Genomic DNA, 27930 nt, shown 5'->3' with positions numbered 1-27930 from the left:
CTCCTCCTTTTACGAGACTGTAGGTATGTCCTAACCTGACAAATATGCAGCTGCCTTGAATACTTCCCCCCCCCCCCCACTCAGTCTCCATCACCTGGGAGGTACCTATTTCCATGAGAAAAGGAGACCAATCCGACTCACCTATAATGCTGGCAACCTATCGCATTTCCACATTTCTTCTTTTTTTTTCTTTTGCATTGTCTCTTTAGCCACAACCTATACCAACAGTTATCTCTGGCTTTTCCATGTAGTGAAACACTCAACAAGGTTCTATTTCAATGGTAGCAAATAATTTCATAAAGTCATTAGGAAATCACCACGGCAGTTATTGGGCTCATGTACGTGTACTAACAAACTTTTTAGAGGGATATCCTAAAAACTGTGGTAAGGCCACGCGGAGAGTTTAGGCTGGGAACTCACACTGTGTGAGCCCCTAATCCCCAGCGCCGATGCTTAATGGCTGTGGGATCCTGCATGTTACCTAACTTCATCATGCCTTAGTTTTTCACCTCTACGATAGAAAGAAGATCATACTATGCCAAGGCGCTGGGGTAAAGGTTGAATAATTCAGTTAGAATACTTAACACAGTGACTGACCTGTAGCAATAATAAGCATTTGCTGAATGATGATGATCGATACAGACAACCAGTGGACTGTTATGACCTGAGCCCCCTCCCATCCTAGGTCTGCCACAACCCACTGGAACTGGGTATCACCAAGATAAAATATCTGTCCTACCTTCCTCACAATACTGTGGTTATAGTCAAATGAAAGTAACCTAAGTAAAAATGTTTTGAAAGCTATAGGTTATCATACAAATGCATGTAATTGCATAATACATGGGAACCAATGCACTCAGTGAAAAATCAAAGAGTTCCTACTCTGTGGTTGGTGTAGATGCTGGGGACATGGCCCCTAAAGAAGACCAAGCCCTTGTGCTTAGGAACTTTTGTGCTAATCGTGAAGATTCGGCAGCCAAAGGGCAAATGCTACCTTAGAGTTTGTCTTTCATGGCACAATAGAAAAAGGACTGTCTATTCCTTTCATTATAAAAAATCCAAGTAATAAAAAATGCTTAAATACAACAGTATCAATGTATTTTTGATATCTATACTAACTCTGAAAATTCTTTCCAGTGAAGTACCTTCCAAGTATAGTATCTCCTTTCACAGAAAGATGTTAGCTTCTTATTAATTCTATTCAATGTATCCTTAAAGTACGTTGGGTAAGATATGTGGCTCCCAGTAGAGGCACCATAAATGCTGAAGATGAAACCAATAATGAAGAAGGAAAAACCAATGACAGCTGTTATTTTTCTTTTCTGTAGATGATGCAATATTCAATTTTGTCATCTTATTAAGTATGACACTGGCTTACTTTAAGCAACATAATTAAGCAATCTTAATTCATTTTAACTCAAAATCTCAACTATCTAGAGCCACTATCAATACTTCAATTATTTCAGCAAAATGCTACTTATATATTTTCTCCTATCAAGATTAATGGCATTCTGATAAATAATTTTAAACAAAAAGAAAATAGGTCATCATCACTGTGCCTGTCACCAGCATAGTGTTTCCAGTAAGTGTTTGTGGAAGGAAGCAATGAGAGATGGAAATAAAGTACACGAAAGGAGTGTATGAAGTGTATGAGAGGTTTATGATCTATGCTTGCTCTCAAAGCATATCAAGTGTGGCAGTGGAGAAGTCGACATTGGAATGCAGCTAACAGATCCGCAATTCTATCAGGTTTGCTAGGGGAAAAGCTATTCTGAATGGATCCATAGTCTGCTACTGGAGGAATCAATAGAACAAGCCGTAAAGAACTCAGCCCTTTCCAGGAGTATTAAATCACTCCCTCGATCTCCTGGGAAATATCTCAGCATCCGAAGTCCTAACCCATCTGGCAAGAGAAGAGATATTGGCAAGAGTGCACACGCCTTGGTCTTAATACAGAGATACCATCCATTTGTTGGAACAGAATTATTTTTTTCATTTCTTACTTGCTACCTTCAATTTTAATGCCCCAGTAAAGCAAAGTCCAGGCCAAGCGTATCAGAAATGTTTACACTTATAGAATGAAAGGAAAAATTCATGCAAACAAGTTATGCATACATATCAAAAGTTATGTATGGTTTTTTCATTATGTGTTCCCCTACTCCAATCAAAACAAAACAAGAAAAAATTGGAAAGGATTATTTTTAGAACAGACTACCCTTGGTTAGATTAGTATTAGACATTTAGGGGTCATCTTATTAAAAAAATAGTAACACTGTTAGGTTTACTTTTCTTGAAGATGTAAGCACTCACCAAACTCCAATAAAGAAAGAACACGAGCTCATAGGCCTAAACCAGTATGGATCTGATATTCCCAGTCTATAGTTTTCAGTTCTTTAATCTTTCACAGTGCCTTTAGAATGGGAAATAACCATGTTGCCTCCACTGAGAGAACTTGAGAAATCATAAATTTTATAAATGCTATACTCGTTGACTGTGAGGATCTGCTGGAGAGGAAGAAACAATGGGAAGCATAAAAGAAAATCAAAACTGATGTCGTGTGCTGGAATTCCACATGTCAGTATGAGCATGACAAATGAATTCCTGGAAAGAAAAGTTCCTTCCTGTTCTTCTTCTTCTATCCTTCCCACAGGGGTCCTGGGAATTATCCTGGGAGCACGGCACTCAAACTCACTGAGATTTTGTTTTCACGTTATCCAGAATGAATCATATCCTTGGTCTAGGGCCCTTTTTGGGGGGTTACAGACTGCAGAATGCATTTTGACTAACATTTCCTCTCCTTTTCAAGATATTTGGGGTTGGTTGGGAGATATACACCAGGCACTCTATACTTGCCTGCCTCATCAAGGAAGAGAGAAGCAGGAAACAACAAATCTAGCAAGATACTTCCTGAAGGACTGGCCTGGCATCACAAAAGATAAGACTTAACTTGAGGCGCCTGTACCATGGAAAGCATTATTGCTCTTTATTCAAAATAAAGCATCATTGCTCTTTATTCAAAATAATAATGCCACTTGAACCATCATAAGACTGACATCAATGAACTTTAACAAATATTTATTGGACTTGTGTTTTGGAGATAAGCAGATTAAAATATTCTTCATATGAAGGTAGAACTGACTGTGGCTCATATCATGTTATAATATAAACATGACTGAAAGAGAAGGAGCCTCAAATATAATTGAGCAGAAAATGTTCCACTGATAAATTCAAAAATATTAAAAAATTTTTAAAGCCATTATGCTATAAACAGTGCACTGACCAGAAAATAATTGATTATTTTTCATCACACTTCCATTTAATTTTCTTGTTGCAAACGTTGTTACGGATGTGATTTCCAGCAAATTATTTTAAGGTGCAATATCCAGTCACACCTTCTTTAAAGAACCAAGATAAGGTAAGGTTATTTTCTGATGCTCAAAATTTCCTTAGCAATTTTAGAAACAGGTAAAAGGTATTCATAATTATCCAGCTATCGTCCTTATAGGGACTTCACTGAGGTGCGGGATTGCATAGAAATACCTTAAAAGAGCTATTTTTTGAAGCATGCACTTTCATATGTATGCTGTAGGACACGAGCAGACACAACTGAAAAACACAAAGTGATTATTTCCTAGTAACACGGGGTACTGGATTTTGGACCTGACTTTGGAACTTCTGGTCACCAAATTTGGACCTGACTTTGGAACTTCTGGTCACCAAATTAATAAAAGTATTGCTTTGGGAAAGCAAAGGAAGTCACACATAGCTTTCCCAGGAGGAAGTAGCTCATGGGGTGCTCGGGTCAGCCATTCATTGGCATTTAGCACACTTCTTAGACACAAGACTTCTCTGGCATCATGCCCTGAGTGGGGTAGGTTATCCACAGTACTGATGTTACTTAGACACGAAGAGTCTTTTGAATTCCCGATGCCTGGAACAGTAAGGGAATGGAAAAGACATTTCCTTTACCATCTTTGCTTATTTGATAATTTAAGACACGTGAGGAACTTCTGCTTCCAGTTAGGATGTAGGAAGATGTAAATGACTCTCATAGAAACAAGAAAAATCCAGACAAAGTAATTACCATTGTTGTGTGGGGAAGTCCAGTGTCTGCAAGGAAGCTCTGACAGATCCTAGAGAGGAACGAGCCCCTCATATGTGAGCAGAGACTAGAGTGAGTGCCTGAGTTAAGCATAGGACTGCTGCAGAGAAGCTTCTCAGGGATGAAATCCTTCAGACACCTTATGGAAATGTAGGAGGGCAGGACAGAATCAAATGTGGATGAGCTTGAAACACAAAAACAAATGGCTTGGTTTGGTAATTCTCCTCATCTCCAAATTTGTCAAGCAAGAGGCAGTGGAGGAGGGGCTCATTAGTAAAAAGAGAAAGCACATATTTCTACATATTCTTGTGGTGTCTGTATTCTTGAGATACTACCAGGAGCTAAGCCCAAATATAAACCCAAAATGTTGACAACTGCAGACCCACTCCCAGAATGAATACTGGTAAGATTAAAAAAAAAAAAAAAAAAAAGAAAGGAAAAAAAAGAAAAAGGAAAAAAAAAAGAAAAAGGCAGCCTACGTACAAGTTGGGCGGTGCCCTCATCTCAGATAAATCCAATCTAATTAGAGATCCAGCTTAACACCAACTCCACTTAATTTTGGAAAGAATCTGATCAATCCATTGATCAAATATAAGATAAAATAAAATGCTTTCAGAGAAAAATAAATTTAGACTCTACTGTCCTTTTTCATACTATGTCTAGAATGCTATACACATTTCAAGGCATGCAAAAGAAGGAGGGAGGAAGAAAAAAGTGAAAACACAGCCTATGTAAGTAGACCAACAGAAGGCTTATTTATTAGAGTTAGCAGATAAAGATTTTTAGACAAGTATCATAATGGTGTTAAAGAACTTCTTGGAAAAGGTAAGCCTAATAGGTGAAGAGAGATTTTTTTTTTAGGAAACAAATGGAAACTCTACAAAGGAACCAAATGAAATTTGAGAATGAAAAAAAATACAGCATCTGAAATCTGGATGGTTTCAAATTTGCTGGATGGACCAAATAGAGTAGCATTTACTGTACAGGAAAGAGTATTTGAACTTAAGACAGATTAATAGAAATTATCAAAACTAAAGGAGGAAACAAAGTTTGGGGTAAAAAAAAAAAAAAAAGAACAGAGCATCAGCAATCTGTGAGATAATAACCAGCGCTTTTACACACATACAATTAGATTCCCAGAAGAAGAGATTCCGAGAGACAAGCAATAGGATAGAAGAAATATTTGAAGAAGTAACAGCCAAAACTTTTCAAACTTTATTTTAAAAAAGTCAATCCACAGATCAAAGAAGTTCAACAAGCTCTGAGCAAGATAAATACAAAGACAACCACACCTAGTCACATCATCGTCAAATTCCTAAAAACTAAAGATAAATAAAAAATCTTAAAAGCAGCCAGAGGGGAAAAAAACAACATGTAGCGATGATAAGAATGAGGGTTGAATTTTCATCAGAAAACAATGCAAGAAGACACTGGAATACCATCCCATAGGGCTGGGGGTGGGGTGGGGGCGAAAGTCATCCTACTCTTGTGTATTCAGTAAGAATGTCCTTTAAAAGTAAGGTTAAATAAAGATAATTTTAGATCATTTAAAGCTGGGAGAATCATCCAGAAGAACTGAGCTACAAGAAATGTTAAAGGAAATTCTTCAGGCTGAAGGGAAATGAAAGTAGTTGGAAATCTGGATCTACAGAACTCAGATCCAAATAAAGTAAAAATAAAACAACACATGTAGAATTAAATATATGAAAACCAGAGCACAAAGGATGGAGAGTAGACAAACAGAAGTATACTGTTGACCGGTTTTTAAGTTATATGTGAAGTAGCATATTTCTTTAAGGTAGACTGATAAATTAGGGATGAAAATTGTAATCCCTAAGCTTCTCTGTCCAATATGGTACCCACTAGCCACATTGAGCTATTTAAATATTAAAATTAAATTTAAAATTCATCTCCTCTCTAGCACTAGTCACATTTCAAGTGCTCAGTAACTACATGTGGCTAATGGTTATTATACTGGAGAAGATGGAAATATCATCTCTAGAAGGGTGTCCCAATTCCCCCTGCTTTTAAGATCCACTTAAAAGAAAATAAGAAGTAACCATTGGAGCTTTAATTTAGGTAAAGCACTTCCTTTCTCTGGGCTTCAGTTTCCTTAAATGTAAAATGACAGTCTTAGACTGGATAATCTTCAATGCCCCTTGTTCCTCTAAAATATTAGAACTCAATGACTCTATAAAATCTTAATGCCTCTTTTCTCCATACAGTATGCAAGCAAACTAGAGAGCATAAGGCCCAAACCAGGACCAAAGACGTATTCCCATCACTGGGGCACCAACCCCACCCCCACCACCTTGGCAATGTTAAAAAAAAGAAAACAAGAAACAGTTCAGACTTGAATGCTTTTAAGCAAGTCATACACTCTTCAGATTGCCCATGTCTATAACTGTGGACTGCTTCATACAGTAGCCTGCTGGGCCTCGGAGGACATCTGAATTTACTATGTAGTATAAAATATTTACAAGCACTTGGATGATGCCATTGTTACAGAAAACTACACATTCATATAAACTGAAGGTAAACTTAAGCATTCTTAAGAGACATACAGCAAAAGAGTATGCACGGCCCACCTTTCTTCTTTTTTAGCAATTATGATTTAATATTACCTCCTTAGCAGGTGCGTATGTATTCTGTTTTGCTTTAAGATGATCAAATCTATCACTAAGCAATTAAAGAAATCATCAACAGCACTTTCATCCAAGTCACAGGAGTGGAACCTCCCTTTAGTTACCTGGCTTGCTGGAGATAATTAACAAACACTACTCCCGGAGCCCTCAGACATCAGTCAGTGGATTGCTGTACCACCAATAGCGATGATTTGGAATTGAGCAGGTACTATGCAAACCGAACTTGTTACACAAAAGGCGCCATGTTAATTACAGCTGCTTTCAAAAATGAGAATGAATCTGTTCTGTTCTATGAAAAAAGACCAGAGCAGAAGGACATCCCTTTCTCACCATTCAATAAAGAATGTAAAAGCCAGGAGATGAAGCAGCAGCAAACCTGAATGGGTAAAACTGTCAAAACACATTCCAAAGGTTCACTTGTGGAATTTGCCAAACGTGGATTTACTTGGCAGACAAGAGAGACCTGTTCAGCGTCACCCAGATCTCTAGGTTGAATGAATGACTCAAAGAAAACCCCCAAAGTGCTATAAACTAGGACAAGTGACTGGAAAGTAATTAGAAAGCCTTTTTAGCAATCATTATGGGCAGAGTTAATCACTGTCTATATCCTTTGTGAACTACGACCGCTTCTATCATGGAATGTATAACATTCTAATTATCCGTGTATTCAGAAGTCGCTACTGGCTACCCCCACAGAACTCGTGTGGCCAGCAAACATGTTTTGTTTTCATGGAACATGTCTGAACTGGGGGGGGGCAACAAGACTTAAAAACAAAACAAAAAAACAAACAAACAGATTTCATATAAAAAGCTGCCCTTCTAGTTTCTTTTGGAATTTGGAATTCATGGCAACCCAGAGTTACCATTCCCACCTGGTAAACAGGCAGGTAAAGAGGACTGAGATACAGCTGCCCTGTGTATAAGAGCCCCCATACCACGGAGTTTACCACCTCCCCATCTGACCTGTTTCACTCATTTATGTTCCCGCTTTGCTGCCGTGGAATCCGAGTTTGTGACTCCTGGCTTCTATGTTCCTTCTTCCCCGTTAGATTATAACCTTCTCTAAAGATGAGAGGCCATTTCTTATTCCTCTTAGTCTGTCCAGCATTTCTGGTGCAATGCCTGACATATATGCAGGTACACAGAACATTTTTGTTGATGGGAGCCACTTAGCTTGAAACTGCAGTCAGTTTCTATACATGAATCGTAATAGATACACAGATTTTTTTTAGAAGAAATAGGAACCTTAAAAGTAACTGCACAGATGAACAAATGAGGGTACAGGGATTCAGGGATGGAGGTCATCCAGGTCACGCTGCTAATTACTCAAGAGAGTTGCAACCGTGACCCAAGTCTCCTGAGTCCTATGTCACTGAACCTTATGGCAACAAACAAAGAAACAAACAAACAAATAAAATAAACTGTATTTAAAATGTCCAGTCCAAAATGCACTACAATGCGGGTGATAAGGAACTTTAATACTTTGGTACACTTTTAAAATGTCAGTGTCCCTAGGAGATGTATGGAATTGTTGAATCACTGCACTGCACACCTGAAACTAATATAACATTGTATGTTATCTATCCTGGAATTCATGAAAAAAGTAAAAAATCAAATAAAATGTCAGTGCCCAAGAAAGGCCTTTCCAATAGCTTGGGTAAGAGTGGGATAGGAGACGGTCTCTGTACTTCTCGAGTATCGTTCCCATTCAAGAACCGCAGCGCTCTACAGACAAATGTGCTGTGATTTCATGGCCCTAACTGAAATAACTTTCTGTTCTTTACAGATTATACAAACAGCAAAAGAGTATTAGATTATACAAACAGCAAAGGAGTATTATAATTATCCAAACCTTTTGGCTTCAGTCTATTTATTTCTGTTCTTTTAAAAAAAACAAAGGGCCAATTCTTATACAGAATTGTGAAATGTCCATCCCACTGACCCATTTCTCCTCTCTCTGTTCACTTTGGCAAGGAGAATGTTATTCTTTTTTTTTTTTTTAAAATATTTATTATTTCAGAGAGATAGAGGGAGAGCACAAACCTGGAGAGGGACAAAGGGAAAAGGAGACTAGCAGACTCCCCACTGAGTGGGGAGCCCAATGTGGGGCTTGATCCCAGGACCCTGAGATCATGACTGAACCCAAAACCAAGAGTTGAGCCACCCAAGAACCCCTGAATTTGTTATTCTTAACAAATGAATCTGGGAGGTGGAAAATTTAATATATTTAAGTAGCTCATTCTTGCGGTGAAAAGCAGGTAATTGGGAGAAGACATTCCAACCTCTCTCCTCTGCCCCTCTCCCAACACCCACACAAGTACACAGTTATGGAACAGAACATATTACCTGGCTTCAGACATGTTCAGAGCATAACAGAGCCTAACAGGAGAACACTTCACTCACTGTTCTGGAATGGGATCAGGAGCAGATAAAATCACAGAAGCTCAATTGTCGTATGTGAATGAAAGATGATACCAGAATTTTTGGCACTGCCATTCCTTTTCCTGGTATATATTTTTTTCTGGTCTTAATTTTACCGTTAATTTGACCTGAAGCTAGAAGGTAGGGACGGCCTGAAGGATGGAATCGCTTCACTCCTTTTGAGTCAGGTATTTGGCAATAGACGCGGGTCAATATATAACCATACAAGGAATACACATGCATAGTTGGCGATCTCCAGATTAAATACTAAAAATTACTTAAGTAATACCAATTTGAAGTACGTACTGGCTTCTCTCACTTAGCTTAAGGATTCCAAAGGTCATTCATATTGTGGCAGGTATCACTCATTTTCGTGGCTGAAAAATAGTCCATTATACAGATAAACCACATTTTGTCTATCCACTCAACCACTGATGGGTATTTCGGTTGTTTCTACATGTCCACCCTCCACTGCTTTGTGAACAGTGCTGCTATGAATACTCACATACAAGCATTTCTCTGACTATCTGTTCTGGGTATTTGCCCAGGAGAGGAACTGCTGGACCATATGGTAATGCTGTATTTAAGCTTTTGAAGAACCACAAAACTGTTTTCCACAGCGGCTATACCATTTTATACTCTCACTAGCAACGTACAAGGGCTCCAATTTCTCCTTGGCCACACTTACTGTTTTCCATTTTTAGCCTTCCTGGTAGGTGTAAAGTAGCATCTCATTGTGGTTTTGATTTGCACTTCCCTAATGACGAATGATGTTGAGCATCCTTTCAGAAGCTCGCTGGCCATTTGTCTAGAAATGTCTACTCGATTCCTCTGTCCATTTTTAAGTTGGCTAGTCTTTTGGTTGGGGAAGCTGTTAAGATTTTTTTTTTTTATATTCTGGATACTAGACCCTTATCAGACATGTCATATAATCAGACATCTCTCATTGTGAAGATATCTTTTTACTCTCTTGATATAGTGTTTCTTGATACTCAAAAGTTTTCAGCGTGAGTGAAGTACAATTTATCTGTTTGTTGTTGTTGCTTATGCTTTTGGTGTCACATCTGAGTATCCACTGCCAAATCCAGGCCTCAAAGATTTATCCATATGTTTTCTTCTAAGAGTTTCATAGTTTTGGTCCTCACACTTAGCTCTTTGGCCCACTATGATTTAATTTTTGTTTCTGGTATGAGGTAGGAGGCCGCAGAGCTATTTTTGATTCACAGAAAATATTCAGAATTCACCTGGGAAAAGTTCTCTTCTTATATATCTTATGCATTTTTAAAAATCTAATTTATACCCTAACTTAAAGTCTGAACCAAATTTTTTATTGATTTGTAAATTGAAATGTCATATTTTACACAATATTTTTTCGTATCTTGACTCTTCTGAACACACTGAAAACAGACACTAGGTTAAAGTAGCAGGAGAGAGCATGGATATATTGGTAAAATGAAAAAAGACAGTTATAGAATCTGAAGAGCATAGGACAATGGGTACAGGCACAGACGAGGCCTTGAACATTGATGCTGCTGAATTTTAGTATTAAGAAACACACAGTTTTGATCTAAAAATCCTTGATCAACACTCAAGAAATATCAGCAGGAAATCATGTTGGAAATTTATGGGGAAAAATTGAGCAGGTGAGAAGACTGGCATTAAAGGCAGCTTGGAAATTAAAGAAATATTAAAGTTTGGAAATCAAATTTCAGAGGGATAAAACCAGTTTCTTTAATTTTTCAACGAAGTGTCATTTCTGCTACCCACATATCTAGTTCTGAGAGCAAAGTCAACAAACATACGCCACACAGGCTGCCACTCTTTGATACCAAACACCTGGAAGATATTATTAATCAATCACATTGCCCCTGAACATGCCTTGTAACTACCTCTCTCTTTGCAACGCCCCAGGCAATCAACTCCAATTGATCAGAGTGGGCACAGGGGACAAGGCCTACTTGCTATCCTAGATCTATAGCAATGGGGTCTTTTTTTCAATTGACAGTAGAGAATACCCACTTTTCAGCTTTCAGCTAGTGCTCTCATTTGTTAATTTTCTGCCATTTCTTTCTTTCAAAAGCCTGCGGGTGACAACTGTAATTTAAAGGGGAGAGTCAATGGCAATCTGGTGGTGTGCTCCTCTGTTTCTAGACACATTCATAGAACTTGAAATTAACAGAGTTGTGAAGACCTCATACTAGGCTGACTAAATTAGAATCCCTGGAAATGGGGGTCCAGACATTTTTATTCTTAAACATTTCTGGAAGTATTGTTAAACTTTTTGTGAAGGACTGCCGGCTCTTATCTCTCAACAGTCTCTAGTGCTACATAACTGGCTCCGATAGGGAACTCACCCCTTCAACTCTGGGTCTTCGGTACTCATGAGATTTGCTTAAAAGAAATTATGAAACAAGGAATGCTTCTATGCTGTTTTAGTGAAGCTGATTTCAAGTATAGGACTCATCTCATTTCTTGGTTTGTCTTAAAAGACCACCCCCACACTTCCTCCCCTTTCCGATTAAAAAATTTTTTTTGACAGTACAGGAAATAATTAATTTCTTACTGTGGAACAATATAAACTACGTAATCCAACATAGTTTCTTCTTTGGCCTGAATCCTAGGAAGCTCTGGGTGAGCTTAATCCTTAATTGTTAGAGCATTGCTCTAGGATTTCTTCATAGAGTGAACTCCTCCTCCGCTCTCTGCCCCCACACAAATCTTCCTTTTAATTCTTGGCTTCTGTCTTCTGTCCCGAGTCAATTTTTTCTGCTCTTGGTATACTTGCCTGATCTTTTATGGTAAGACACTTCTTTTTGTGGAAGAAGATGGGTCAGAGATCAAGCAATTAACAAAACTAAGCCATATTGTTAATACACAAATTTCTGGGCCCCACACTCCATAGTTTCTGATTCAGTAGGTCTAAAGTGGGGCCCAAGATATTGCCTTCCCAACAAGTTCCCAGATGATGCGAATGCTGCTGGCTTCCTGGGGCTATGCTTTGAGAACAGCTATTCTAGAGTAGAAATCTGTAAGGGCCCTTCAGCCAGTCTAGCCAATGGCCTGTTTTTGTAAGCTTAACTGGAATCATACATAAACACACAGAAGTAATCCAGAGCCATCTACAGAGGACTCTAAAATCTAAGGGGAAGAGTTTATACAATATCACGAAGCAGCCAAAAAGATGGAGACATTTTATTCCGGAATAACTCCAAAACAGAAGGGCCCTGCATTTTAGACACTGACATTTAAAGAGGTAGAAATTAATGAAACTCAAGATAAGGTAATCAGTGAATGAAAAAAGGATAGATGATTTTATGGTGTATTTTAGCAGGGTTTTTTGTTTTTTTGTTTTTTTAAATTAAATTATTTTTCCTCAGTGTTCCAAAATCCATTGTTTATGCTAGCAGGGTTTTAAGGTAATGTGGCCTTTGTACTATTTCTCAACTTGAGATTTGTGGCTGATAAAAGATCCAAACTGAGCTTAAATTATTGTCTTCCTAAAAAAGAATAAAAGATATATGAGGGAGCTAAAGATTTCCTAGTATTTATGCTATCCTTCTGACATGAAAGAAAAGGCTAAATAAATATGGATTTGGATAATCTAGCTCATCAGATGGTAACTGCTGGTCAATGTCAGGTGAAGAACAGTAGAGAATCATTCAATTTTGTAAAATGAATTATCAGTTTGACCTTAAAAGGATAGTATATAACAAAACATGCACTTAGAGACTTCTTTTAGTAAAAGTCCTTAAAAAATAGTTTACTATTGTTTGCCTTTCTTAGCAAGCACTATGACACTGGGAGTTTCTAAAATACAGAATTAAACAAAGCTACTATTGTTTCTAAATACAACAGAGAATTTATTAGGCTTCGTCGGCAAGCCTGTATATTGAACCTATTAGCATAATCCTAAACAGAATTTTTAATTATATCTCACAATAGGCTCTGCTAGGGAACCAGTAAAATTGAGTCCTTTTACCAAACTTCCGTGTTAGAGTATTAGCAAGTAGAGATAGAACTTTTTTGAGGGGAAAAAGGCATGCATGCTTAAACTCTTGGTGATGAAAAATGATTTCATTCATTCAGTATATACCCAACAAAAGTTTATTGCTTACAGGCTGTGTGTAAAATATCGCAATGAATGTTTCCCTCCAGGGAAAGTTTTTTTTATTTTGGGCTACTATTTATTGACTGCTTCATTGTACGCCAGACAGTGAGCTAAGCACCTGACAGATACTGCATTTAATCTTCACAAGCACCATATGAAGTAGATTATTATTAACCCTTTCTATAGACAAGGAATCTGAAGCCCAGAGAGGTTAAGTAATTTGCCCAAGGCTGGCCAGCATTCCAAACCCATGCCTGCATATCCAGCACAGTAAGAATTAACCCTTTTGACACTGGACTTGGGAAAAAACCAAACCAAACCAAACCAAACCACAGAAAACATGTCTGGTTGATCCCCAAGTTGATGGTTGTAGCCACTGGCACACATGGGCTTTCAGCACCCCAGAAAAGGCCAACATCACAGGCATCCTGGCCTCACAATACGGAGTAACACTTTGGACAAACACAGACCAAAAAGGGAAGCTACACGTTTTATGACTTTCTGAATGTCATAAATCAGTTACAAGGATGAGACTATAAGGACAAATAAAAAAATTAAAAATGACTCCTATTTGAAAGGAAGAAAAACAAGATGGGTTTTCTAAGGCCCAAGAACCTCACATAGGGTCTATTTCCCCGCTGGCTTCTTTTCCCAGCTCTTTCGTTCCCCCTCCACTTCAGGGTTTCCAATTCCTTTCCAGGACTGTGAGCATTTTGTACTTGGGGAGACAACAGCGACTGCCGGCGTAAAGACCGCGCGTTTCTGAGGACTGGATTATCTCTCTGATCTGTCTTCACCACCCGTCTACCTGCACGGCCTTGTGAGTATCTTCATGGTGTCATTCACAAGGGTGGTAGGCTTTGGTTTCCCTGAGGGTTGTCTACGTGGAGCTCAGAAACGGCACTGAGTAAGCTCCAGCTCAACCATACTCCCAGGACCCTTTGTTTCAGCTTTGATTCGCAGCGTGGGTGGGTTTTCTTCTACCTGAAGCAAATAAAGAGCCATCACTATCAAGTTCTCCACATCCTACTACACTCCACTGTAAACGTCCTGCGGGCAGTCATGCCAGATTTCTCAACGGTCAGCAACCAGAGAACTGTGCTCCTTTTCCATTCCTGACTGAGGCCAAGGTTCTAAGGAGGTTTCAGGAAAAACTCAAGTCATAGCCCTATTGCTAAAAATTTTCTGTGATAAAGCAGGAATGGAGAAAGTGGACCTTCCCAACTCTCTTTTTCAACCTTTCCTTTCTTGGAGGAACCATTGTTGGAAGTGGGAAATACAAAGTTCATTGACTTATTTTTTTTGCTGTAAGTCTGCTGTCAAATAATTTGAAATTTTTTTTTATTGTTACTACTATCATTATTATATATATATTTTAAAGATTTCACTTGGGTATCTCACAGAGCGAGAGAGCATAAGCAGGAGGAGCGGCAATGGAAGAGGGGTTCGATCCCAGGATCCTGAGATCGTGACCTGAGCCGAAGGCAGATGCTTAAGGACTGAGCCACCCAGGCGCCCCGACTACTCTTATTATTTGAATACAGACATCATTTCATCAAAAAGAAACCAATTATTAACTACTAATGTCGTTAAAAGAGGACGCCATTATCTCCGCTGCCCAATTTAGATACTGAGATACAACAAACTATTTTGTCGTGATTATAATCTCATCTGAAAACCATCTAATAGGTCACTTAAGCATAAAAGAAACTCTGAAGTCAGGTCTCTCCTGAGTCAGGGCTGCTCTCCTATCTTGACCTTCTAGAGCAAAGGAGGACGTCATGCCAAATAGAGCTGAGCACAACACACGAGCTGGCCTTCAGCTCTTCAGCCACAGAGCAGTACTTAACATTATGTTTAATATGAAGAGAAGAAACATGGGTCAGAAAGCCAAGCTTCGTGGAAACCCAAGAAAATATCTTCCATGTATTTCACGTAAGCCCAACTTCGGGAAATAGTAAGGGCTATTTTCAGTTTTGAAAATCTTCACTGGGAGGACATATTTAACGTGAGGGCAGATGGCTTTTCCTTTCGCAGCCGTATTCGAATTTACAGAGACAATATTTGAAGATTATAAGAAAGCCTCTCAAACGTTTTCTAGCAGGGAGAGTATCTTGTACATCTGCAGGCCCCCCCCACCATGCGCTGTGTATATAGTTATGTTGCAGACCCCATAGTAGGCACTAAATAAACATTACACATGATGTCCTGTAATAAGGCACATTTCAGATTATCAGCATCAATCCAGTCTTGGGGACTGAAACACCTTGAGAACCCAGATGATGCCGAAACATAAGGAAACTTCTTTTTTTTCCACACAAACAGAAAGCTCGGGAAGCTGATGAACAGCTCAGCAACCTAAAAATGGCCGTGCAGGGTATTCTTTGAATACGAATTAGCAGTGGGGAATGGCAGCATATTTATGAGGCCTCTTGCCGGGTCCTTTCCTCCTGTGACTGCTGTATAATTCATTGCGCGCGCCCTGACCCCAGTGCGCTCCTGTTCTGACAAATCATACTTGATTAAGACAAATCTTTATTAGTTAGCTAGTCAACTTCCCCATTTATCACTGGCAAATCCCATTCTCCTCTTCAGGTGTAGGAAAAGTGACTGAAACCTTACAAAAAAACCTCACACACCCAAACATCGAAATACAAATAAAATCTGTGTTATACAGCAAGTAAACCCAGAAGTCTCCAAGTCTGAAAAGATGATTAAACAAAGTATTTAATAGGTATATATTATACCCACTGACAAACTCAAACCCACTACACATTTCATCCAGGCTGAAGAACAGTTAATTAGGGATTTTTTATGTCCTACTAAACTCTACTTCGAAAGCGAATGCCATATTTTTAAAAAATTGTATACCAAAGTTAAAAGTTCAAAATCCCCCCCCCCAAAAAAAAGAAAGAAAGAAAGGTGGAAAAAAGGACTGCTGAGTAGAGAGAATGGTTAAGGATCCTACCAAAAGAATAACAACAACAAATCTTTAAAACGTGAGACAGAATGAGGCAGAATGAATTCAAAATTATTCTTGATTCTTCAGTACCATAGGAAAACGCATCTCTTTTTGAACTGTCTACAATGTTTTCACGAACTTCAGTATCGGTTTACCCTAAAGACGATTTAAGGCGTTTAAAGTGGATGATACCATTTTAGAGGCTGGTGCCAGCACTGTTCTCAGAAACCTGACGACGAGGCCATCGGTAACAAAGAAGCACGCCATGTCCTAGGACTGCCACCGCATATAATAAACAGCACCTTCCGACAAATTTCAAAAACCCTCTAGTTTCACAGAGGTAGCAGTCGGCACAAACCATTAACTTTCTTCCCTTAGTGAGAGCAAGACGGAATGAGAATGAATATGGTTTGAGCTGATTTTCATTTCTCAAATTTTTATTCTTAAACCCCAAGACCAGTGAAGGTGGAAAATCTTTTTGCTCTTTCCTAAGAAGCTACAAGTCAACCCAGATGTGTAATTTCTACGTGGATTAGCTCCCTGTTCCCTTTAAGAACAATGTAGAGGCAATGTGTAATATATGAATTGTTTTATGTAAAGTCTCTACGTGTGATCCTAAACATTCTGCTACGGCAGTAAATGAATCCACACGTAACATATGATGAAAACCCATTTTTAGTCTAAACAACTTTAATGAAATGCCAGTTACTACTACAGAGTACACATATCATACTTTATCTTATTGATGCCCTTAAGTGTTCAATGGAAACTAACATTCAAAAGTATTTTGTATTTGGGGTTGTCTTATATTTGCCAAAATCTCCCATTTAGAAAATGTGAATACATCTTGAGAAATGAGGTCAGAGCTCGGTATGAGAGACTTCAAAGGAACACCTAATACAGTGGGAAATAGTGTGTTGATGATTTTAAAAGCAGACTGATTCTGATTCAGACTCTATCTATGGATTCAGAAGGGATCGCGCCTAAACATTCCCTCTCCATTCTATGGGTCTTTCATCAGAATTTCAAAGCACTGAAAAATAAACGGAAAGTGAAAATTGCCATGGTCACCTTGGAGAATCTTTATTTCCTTTGGGAGTGGGCTGGAGAGTTAAGTGGTTTACATCATTCCCACGGAGGTAAAGGAAAAGTCTGTATCACTTTCATTTGTCCGTGGATGCTCTACCCATTTTTTCCCCCCTTTTTGGGAAATCTTGATGAACTCTCCCAGAAAGAGGAAACAATTAGCCCATGGATATGAGTTTGACATTGGAAGTAGGAGGAGAATTGGTTCAATAAATATTACTGAGAGCCGGTTATTGAGAGGCACTGTGAAGATACAAAGGAAAATAAAGCATGCCCCCCCCCAAGAGGCAGCAGTTCACGCTTCTGTGGGGTAGAATGGTAGGAGAATCCCCACCACTAGAGCAAAGCACAAGAGTGTACAGACAAGTGCTAAAGAGAAGAATGTGCCAAATGTGCCAGATCAATTAATCTGTTCATTGTCTTTGCAGGTCTCCAGGAACCCACATTTCATGACTTCCAACCCAGGTCTCCCCCAACCCCTCATAATCATCTGCTTCACAAGGATGTGACTATCTTCTGACATAATTTAAAAATGGAGTGTCTACTGACAACCTAGCTATAACTGATACGCTACTGTGTAACACATTTCTTTCCAGATCTTAGAGGACAAAGGTAAGGACCTGTGGAAACAGTGATTCGTATTTTTTTTTTTCCACTGTAGCTTCAGATTCAGAATGGGCATAATACTTACTGGAAATTAACTGTAAACAATAAATATTGAAAACAATGGTTTGGGTAAGTTGGTTAATCTATAAGAAAGATTTTATTTCTAGCAGTATTTGCAGATTAAAAACGTTGAAAGCCATCTGGTCCCTTTACTCCTACACTTATCTATCACTCAGTGGCACATAAATCAAAGTTGATGATAAAAAGACATTATTTTCTCCCACTCCCTACTTCTGGCATCTACTCAACTCTCCACCTCTGGTATCAGGTAACCTAGAAGTAATACATTGCTACTTGGTGGTGTTTCTTTTCTACATAATGCCTGGCACATAAAGATGCTTAATATATACTTCCTGGATGGATGGATGGATAAATGAATGGTGGGTAAAAAGTGGAGAACATTAAAGTTAGAAAGGCTAAAAGGATAAAGGTGGTAGAGACTCATTTAGAGAGCTAGACACTGACCAACAGAATTCTAGAGTCCGCAGAAATTTAGAAGTTACTTATTCCACCTGGGGGTTGGATTAGATCACCCAGAGTAAAGCAATTTTTCTAAACGCCTTCTCAGGCAGAGCTTGGATTAGAATCCAGATTTCTTAACTCTTCATTTCATATCCTATGTAACACATAATACACAAGCAGAAAGTTCAAGACCATGTAATCAGTGTGGACTCTTTCTTATTACAGTCAATGAACGGCCCTGGGGGCATGGCTCCTTAAAATAGCCCTATCACTTCTGCAATCGTGGGTGAAATGCTAGGAAGGCAGATTTCCACCAAGGAGAATCCCACAAAGCCTTGGTCTAACTCATCATTTTAGTGACTCTATCTGAAACCAGTCAGAAATACCAAATATATACCCATTTATACCCTATAATGAGTAACTGGGTCAAGACAGGTGGCAGGGGGGAGAGGAAATGTACTTTTCCTTTATACTTCACTTATTCAGATTTTATTTAATTTTGAGAAAATAATTCAAGTGGGTTACACATGCAGCTATTGTGAACTGATTACTCATTCATTTAACAAATATTTACTTTGTGCTTATTATGTACCCACCAGGCATAAAAAAGAAACGCCAAGCATGCCATCAGATGATCGCAGTAAGATGTTCGGTGAACAGTGGGTCTTTAAAAGTGAAAGTTAAGAACATTTAATATTATAAAGTTGTCTTATAAACAACACAAATAAAAAAAAATCCTCAGCTGAACAGTTTGAGGTTATTACTCATCTATACATTTTAATGAGATAGTTTCATAGGATGAGTGCTTTCAACTTGCAAGTACATTCCTAGAAAGCAAAATAAATATCAAGTAATTGTACTATGGTGTCGCTATGTCTATCCACCCCCAAAATCAAACTAGTTCTCACCACCGTCTAATTTTGCTATTGTGTTTAAGGCTGGTAAGTCAGTATTATTCTAATGCAAACACTCAACAGAGAAACCCAATTCTCCTGCAAATTTTCAGAATGTGTTAAAATTGATGTCAATGTCTCGGTAATTTCGCAGTTTAAAAAACAGTTAGAAATGTAATGACTACACTACACTTGATTAAAGCATTTACAGCTCTAATCAAAAACTGACAGCAAGATCAAAGATGTTAACTTAAATCTCTCTTCTAATTATGTTTAAAATGCCACACCTCAGGCCTGTCTCTCCTCTTCTTTTTCAAACCAAATTCTGCTTAAGAAAGATCTAACACTTCTTAACAGTTCATTATCCAATAAAACTATTCAAAGCTTAAAAGCAATCTACACAATTAGTCAGGACCTCAGGGAGTCCACCGGTAGTCTTTATTACAGGACTTCATATTAAAACACCTTAATTATATTTGTCAAATGGATTTCATTAAAACCCATCGTCACTTTAATTTTCATATTTTGACAGTGCTGGCATAGGCATTATTACCACCTGCCAGGCTAGGAACTACAACAAAATTGTCAAATTCCTTCAAATCCTAAGCAGTTTCTTTTGTACCTGACTGATAGTTTTCCCTGTGTGGGGAATCTATCACAATTAGGAGAATTAAAATACTCCTACTTAAATTTGACTCTGCATATATATGTTTCTTGCAGGTGCGGGGAAAACAAACTCCATCCGTGCCGGGTTGCCAAGTGCACTGTGCAGACAGGGCGATGCACATACTTTGCAGTGTATCTGAATAGCAAAGCCTAGACATCAAACAGAATGCACTATGATTCAATCACATCAAAACCATCAGGACTTGAAAGCTAGGACATTTTTTTTTTTTTTACCTCCTATTCATTATGCTGCCATATTTCATAAAATATACGGTGTTTCTGGCCATTCACTTGAGATTCAATTGTATTTTCATTTGCCACTGCGATTTAGACTATTGAAATAGCAAATGGAAAAAATACATGCATCCTTTCTTTCCAGCTATGCAGCGTTCAATGTCAACAGAGATGCAATGTTGATGGCACTGCCCTAATTTAGTTAGTTACGCAACTTGAGGAAAATGAAGATGTGCACACTAATAAGCAAAGTGTTTTTTTTCTGTTCTTCTCTTGATTTTCTAAGTCTATGGTAGCATATGCAATACAGACAGAATTCTTCAATGTACTCCCTCTAGATTGTGCACATAAAATTCTATTTTTCAAGAGTCTAAGATAGAGCAGGAATAGCCAAAAAGGATAGACTTTTTTTTTTTTTTTTTTTAACCTAACAGACTGGTAAGATATAACAAAGGAGAGAGGTTTCTGGCCTATGTCTAACACACTTCAGGGCTTTGTACAATGGTCTCAAGAGTAATAATCACCTTGCTTTATGAATACTTTAAATCATAGTAAATGATCTTGGACTATTTTCAGTAAAGCTGGAGTTTTTAAAGATTTCCTTACAAAATCAAAGATATTTAAAAAATTATAACTCATCAGCGACTTACATGTCTCAAAATGTTAATGTAATAGAAAGAGAAAACATGTGCAGAGATTTATGCATGGGGAAATACATTTAAATACAGTTCCAATGTTGCCACTGCCTAGAAGCCTTTCATGGTCAACCTTGTTGGCAATGCTTCTCCCACCTCTGGACTCAGATCAATTCACTATCTGTGCCACTATTACGGCACATGTTCCAGGGCATGGGATTTTGTTCTCTCTAGCCCAGAGCCTAGCAGTGTCTGGTACTGTGCACACAACGTACAACTATCAAACAATGACTGACTGCGCTCAAGCCCACCTCCCCTCCAAGACTATAAGGAACTCCTGCATGGCAGGGAAAACCAACATCATTCACTCCCCTACCTGTACAATTCTTCATAAATGGTAAGTCATTTGGCATCTCTATCTCCATATAGACAGATATACAGAATCTGTCTACATAGGTTTACAGAAACAGATACAGAGATAGTATGCTTATGAGTGTGTGTTTGTGTGAATGCATCAGTCTAGTGAATTTGTTGAAATTTATAAAAAAAGCTTCCAAATTTTTATATTGAAGAAAATACAAATCATCAACTCCTTTTAAATTTTTATCAACTATCACTACGATCTTGAACCATGAATTCTTCACCTTGTCTCGTCTTACCCTCATTGACCCCTGAGCAACTCTGCCTGGGATGGGTGCTAGCTGGTGGAACGGGTGAAGTAGACGGGTCAGAGGAACAGCATAGACACCCTGCAGTGGGAATCAGAGTTCTTTTCCAAAGAGCTCCTCAGCTGCTCGGAAGTACATTCCATTGCAACCAGTCAATAATTTATTTGAAGCCATTATTATTAATAATCACAGAACACATGGATTTTTCTCATTAGGAAAAAAATTGGAACAATCTACTATTTTAGAAATGTTCCTAGAGGGACACTTCAAAAATGAGGCCAGCTGCGGTCTACATTCTGGAATATTTGAAGTTTATTTGATATAAATAGAGGCCTACAGAAACCCTGCTGACACAAAAGTCACGAGGCACATATAAGTTTATAAATACTGCATTTATTACATTTTAAATGCGATACATGTTAACTTGGTGCTCCAAGAGTGATTTCGGTTATTTGAAAACCTTTCTGTCTTAACACTGTGCTGTCAATTTCTGCTGGGTGGAACCCTGGCTCTGGTCATTCACAAAGGCTAACATGGCTCCTCCTGTCTGTTATGTGTGTGTGTTCAAAGGGGTGCAAGGGTGGGAGCTGGCTTATGGAAGGAAAACTCTACATGGCTTATACAATGGATTGACACAGGGATGTGTCAGATGTGGCTTGTAAAAGTAAGCACTTTGGGCAACACGCAAAATACAGCCTGGAGTCTGGGTAATCTAGGCCTCCCACTGGAAAGTGATCATCAGGAATGGGGAAGGAGCATCTGGACTAGAGGGAATGGGTGGAGACCATTTATGGGAGAGCTCCTGCAAGTGGGGCTTTGGTAGGAAAGTTCTTGAAATTTCTGCCTGGGACATGCCTGCACACTCAAGACCACTAGGTGATGTCCCTTCTAGAGCCCACAGTGGTCATGCACAGCTTTACCTGGTTGCCTGCTACAGCCTCTGCAAGTTCCTCCCAGCCCCCCAGTTTCTGAGCTCATGAGCCCTGGTGAGAGTCTTCGAACTTTCTGAATCAGACAAAATAAGGAAAGCGGTTGTTGCGGCTTTTCTCTTATCAACGGCAAGCATGGTATGTTTGAGGGATGGGGTAGTAGGGAGGTAATGTGGGACATATGGGATCACGGGAGCCTGCAGGAAGACTGGAAGGAGAGTTGCAAAGGCTTTCGATGAGCGTGATCAGAGAGAGAGCCTGAAGTGTCCAACTGACAGCTCTCCAAGCCTGCACAGATATTGTTTTTTCCAACAGGAGAAAAATCCGTGACTTTTGCTGCTTTCTCCCCGCTCCTTTAGAATGATTACCTTGAAAAAAAAAAAAGCTATTGCTTTCTCTGTAATAGTCAGAAGACAACAAAGCAGTATTTACTATTCTTTTGAAGTGATACAAAAACAGCCAATGAGACCATGCCTGATTGTCCACTGTCGGCTAGAAACTGCGACCAATGCCTTCCTCCTGAGTAACGTGAATGCAAAACCACAGTGTTCGTCAACATCTTTCTGGAGTCCAGACAATGAATGACCCCAAGACCTGTTTCTGGACTGAGCCTTGTATTTTGCATGCAGACTACCCTCAGGGCTACTCCTCTCTTATACACAAAAGAATACTGACTCTTGAAACAAAACAATGACTGACTAATTCAATCATTGCCAAATGATGGGTCAATATTAAAATGCCTTTGCTCTATTTTTCTTTTGGGACTCAACACTGCAGTCCTTAATGCAGTATGCTAATAAAGGTGAACAAATCACTTAGGAAGTAGAACAATTTGATTCACTTAAATATTTATCTATAGAAATTGTGTGTGTGTGTGTTTCCTTGGAGTGCTGAGATTCTCCCTACCCACCTCCAGGCTCGGTAAGGCCCCATCCCCAAAGGAGCTGGTCCGCAGGTTCTCCATCAGACGTGCTAGTGGGGGGTGGGGCCTGGGGCAAGCTATGGGCAAAATAGGATTTTAGTCAGATTCAAAGAGTGACTGCTAGGATTCCGGATAAATGGGGAAGTTTCTGCTCATTTTCTTTTTTATGTTTCATTCCTAAACAGTAGGATTTTATGCTTCCTAGGTAGGTACTATTTGAATGGCACTGGGAGATATCTCTATGTAAAGACATACTAATAGGTCATTTTTAGCATTGCTGTAGTGTACATGCAATAGAAACACAAAATAAATAGTTTCTAGTGTGATACATTGTTAAAAGGGCATTTAAAAATAAGAGCTATCGAAGAGACATTCTCATATTCTATTAACTTAATTCTTTGGGTAAAGAAAAATAATTCCATCTTTTTATTTTAATTCCAAATGGCCCTTTGATTATTACTCTTCAAAGTCCCCAGCTGAAGGTGGATGGCAATGATTATTCCTAATTTCCTGGTGAAGAAAAGCTGCACAAAGGAGTTCAATTACTTTTCCATTGTCCTAAGTGAGGAACAGAATCATGAAATGATACTCTGTCCCCTGGTCTATGTTTTAGTCTTCAAAGCAGAAAGCTAGCACAAACTGTACTGGGAATGTACTCAAGGTCTAGATATTTGTTAGGTTTGAGCCTAATGTGGAGAGTTGGTGAGGATTTTAGATTAACATTTCCTTTAGTTGCAAAAGCGAAGGATTAGACCAAGCTGACCTTTGTTTGTTACAAAAATTCCCATATTCTCTATATATCTTTTCAATGTCAGTAAGTTTCTCATATTCCCACATGATTCCAGAGATAAACAGAATTGCTGCCAGGACTTAAGTGTTTTCAGGCAGTTTTAGAGCTCTTAGGTCAAAATTTGTCACAGAATGCCAGTTCTTGAACATTTCAGTGAATAAGGTAGTTCTTAGCATATGCATATTTATTAAATTTCATTAATGAGTCAGCCGCATAACTTCTAGGTGTGAGCATGCCAAAATGATGATGTTCATATGAGGAGGGAAATACAAGCATGTGCAAAGATTTACCCATTTTGAAATTTTTAAACATCACTGTTATAGAATAACTATCCAATTAGCAATTGTCTATGCGACTCATCAAAAGAATAAACATCAGAAAATCAAAGTCTGTAAGTCCAAAAGCTCAGTACTTAAATAATCTTTTGCTTTTTATAATCATGTCAACTTTGATTATGCATTTTTAATTGTCAATGAAATTTGGTAATAGAAAGGGAAAGCCTTAATTGAAATGCTTGTAAAATCCTCTTACTTGGAGAGTTTGTGTGAGTTGATTAATTAAGAGACTTTCACAGTTTTCATATTGATTGCCTTTGTGTTTCTGAACTTCCTGTCTGTTGCTCATGTGCAGAGTAAAAGTAAGAAATCCTGGAGGTAACAAGATGTAGGATTTCTGGAGATGGGTTTCCACTTTGATAAATTGAGTGGTTCCTCCCCCCTCTTTTTCAAAGTATTTCTCTGTTATTCCATTCTGTAGAAAGAAACAGCCTTTTAAATGAGGACACTTTTGCCCCGATGTCATAATTTCACCAAACGTTTTTTAGGAGATAAGATTGGAGGGAGAGACCAACCATGAGAGACTGTGGACTCTGAGAAACAAACTGAGGGTTCTGGGGGGGGCGGGTCAGGGGTGGGGGTTAGGGGGGTGGGGTGAGCCTGGTCGTGGGTATTAAAGAGGGCATGCATTGCATGGAACACTGGGTGTGGTGTATAAACAATGAATCTTGGAACACTGAAAAAAAAAGTAAAATAAAATTTTTAAAAAATCAAATATAGTTTTTATTTATTGTATTAAACTTGAAAAACAGAACTAGTAAACAAACAAGCTTGTTTTGTTAGGACTAAGACAAAAGGAAATGTTAGTATCTCTATACTAGATCTCAGTAGTAGAAAGCATTAATGAAATCGGTACTCTCTGCCTATATTTGGGTGTTGAAGTATATTGATGTTATAATTTTCCAATGATCCTGAGAAAAAGAAAGGTTTAAAATCAATCTACCTAACAATAAAGTTAAGTATTTCCCTACAGTATCACTGAAAAGTGATTAATGGAATTTTTATGTAACAGGTTATATTCCAAGATAATGAAAATAAAATTGATATTTGTTATTTTTGATAAGTCTTTCCTCTTCCCATAAATATTTAGGAGGGCATGGTAAGATAAAGTAACTGAAAATTTAGGGTGTTGCCACAAAGTAAAAGAAATTTTTGGGATGCCGTTGTAAAATAAACTTAAAAATTTTCTAGTTTGTTTGTTTAGGAATTTTCCCCTTATAGCAAGACAAGATACTTCTCTCTTCTTTTGAACATTTCAGCATATTTGTCCAGCATTATTTTTTCATTCTCTTTTATCCCCGGGGCTCTCAATGTTTAAATAGCTCCCTCCCATGTAAAGCTTTGCACGGATATCGATCAACCTAGGCTGGAAGTTACTATGAGGCATTTTCAATAATCAGCCCAGCTGTTCAGAGAGCTTCTTGAATATAACCCTTAGGTAAACAGCATAATACACTGAGAACTCTCTGCCAGCAACCAGTCCGTCTTGGCAATCACAAAGATTGCTACTAATGCTTCACTAAACAAAGAACTTAATTCTGATTTTAACAATGGAGGCTAAAGGGTAATTCAAACAAATCCCATCTTTGATTCACATATGTAGAAACTATAAGGGGTACCCCCTGCCCACATGCTTGCATATCTGATTAATTCAAAAGCACGTGTGCCAAATCAACCATTTTTACAGGACCCAAAGCAACCGCATACACGGCAATTTAGAATTACCATTTTACTCCTTATCCTCATATTCGGATTTAGGTTTATTCTATTAGGGCAATTATATTATCTACCTTTACATAATCATAATGTACAGTGAAGAAATAAAGGAGCAATTATTTATTTATATCTTTACATTACTTTTTTAATTTCCTTTTTCCGTAAGACTTAAATGGTAAAGAAAAAGAGAGACTTTCACATAGCACTCCTGATTGTGATTCCCAGCTCACATGCAACAAGGGAGCCTTAAAAGAAGCACCAAAAAAATGGACAGTATATATAAAGTATAATGTAAAAATAGAGTTAGGTAGCCATGCAGTGAAACCCATAATATTCACACCCTTCAGTGGGTGAAGAATAAACATCATAAAAGTAAACAGCATTCCAAAATAGATGGCACCTATAAGGTCTTGTAAGTCCCCAAATTGTTTTGCTTTCAGAAAAAGAAAACAAGACCAAATAGAAGTGAGGTATAAACAATTCCTAATGTTGCCATTGGAACCATTCAAAAAGACTGTCAGTTCATTATTTAAGTCAAATTAAACATATTTGTTTGGTTAAGGCTATTCTGAGATGTGGTAGTCACAGAGGTCTCTAGGTTCTGGAAGAATAGACCAGTCTTCTGATAAATAAGACATCTGAAATGTTTCCTCTGGTTTATGGCCCACCCCAAATAGCACACCCATGACCATAAATCAGAATGACTCTGTTTTCTGTTGGTTTGTTTTCTTATGGTTGTTTTTTCCCCCTTTATTTGGGGAAAGAAGAATTGATCTATAGCATTTAATTTATACCTATTGTGCCCTGTGGTAGGATGCCAAAGAACCAAAGACACAGTCTCTGCCCTTCAAATATGTTTGAGTATTTGTCTTCAACACATTGTCTTATGGCAGGAAAAAAAAAAAAAAACAACAACTGACAACCAATTATAACAGGGACAAATAACAATATGAAGTACCATTAATCAAAACTGTGTATCCCTACACAAAGTCCTGATACTGAAAAAAAAAAAAATCAAGTACACAAGCTGGTTAGCTCGAGATTCTTGGTCTACACGACGGTACGACACAGAGCTCTCCTTGGTCTACATGACGGTACGACACAGAGCTCTCCTTGGTCTACACGACAGTATGACACAGAGCTCTCCTTGGTCTACACCACGCTGCTACAGAAAGCTGGACCAGGCCGTGACAGCTCTTCACCCCCAGGGGAATCTGTGCAGCCTGCCGACTGGGAGCGAAGCACTGCTCCTGGCTCTTTCTCCTTGCAGGTGCCCATCAGTGTTGCCAATTCAAGTTCTTACCTTATATTTCCTCCCCACACCCTCCAAAACACCTCTTTTGAGACCCTCATTCACTTGGCTTTCAAATATCACCCCCACTTCTATGCTTAACCTGTCTCTTGACCTCTGCCGAGTTTTACCCCCTACTTCCCATCACACGCTGGATACTTCAGCCGGCTTGTCTCACCAGCTCCTTACATGCAACAGACAGAGAACAAAAATCCCATCTTCTCGCTCTGTGCTCTCGCCCTCAGTTAAGGGCAGGCAAATCCAGGGGGTCTCCCAGGACCGACACATTTCAGTTCATGTGGACCCTCCCTTTATTTTGCTTCCCATGTGGGGCCAGGCACCAGATCTTTTCAAATCTTCCTTGGATGTGTCTCTCATATTTGTTTCTTCTTCTTCATC

The 27930-nt window shown here is 38.6% G+C and overlaps 1 protein-coding gene across 8 annotated transcripts in view; it reads right to left on the bottom strand.

The window, feature by feature from the left end:
• The window catches only part of VTI1A (vesicle transport through interaction with t-SNAREs 1A), a 355306-nt gene that overhangs the window by 149764 nt on the left and 177612 nt on the right, over window positions 1-27930 (bottom strand). For 2 of the 8 annotated variants that reach the window (XM_044240514.1, XM_044240518.1), the window contains one exon: window positions 21922-22845. The exons of the other annotated variants lie outside the window; for them this stretch is intronic. In XM_044240514.1, coding sequence (XP_044096449.1) covers window positions 22601-22845 — 245 coding nt within the window. In that variant the 3' untranslated portion in view covers window positions 21922-22600. Of the gene's footprint in view, window positions 1-21921; window positions 22846-27930 lie in introns of those variants that run through there. 8 annotated transcript variants of the gene reach the window in all.

The sequence above is a fragment of the Neovison vison genome, chromosome 2 (genome assembly GCF_020171115.1).
Source record: "Neovison vison isolate M4711 chromosome 2, ASM_NN_V1, whole genome shotgun sequence".
Lineage (NCBI taxonomy): Eukaryota > Metazoa > Chordata > Mammalia > Carnivora > Mustelidae > Neogale > Neogale vison.
This window is presented reverse-complemented; position numbering and strand designations above follow the sequence as displayed.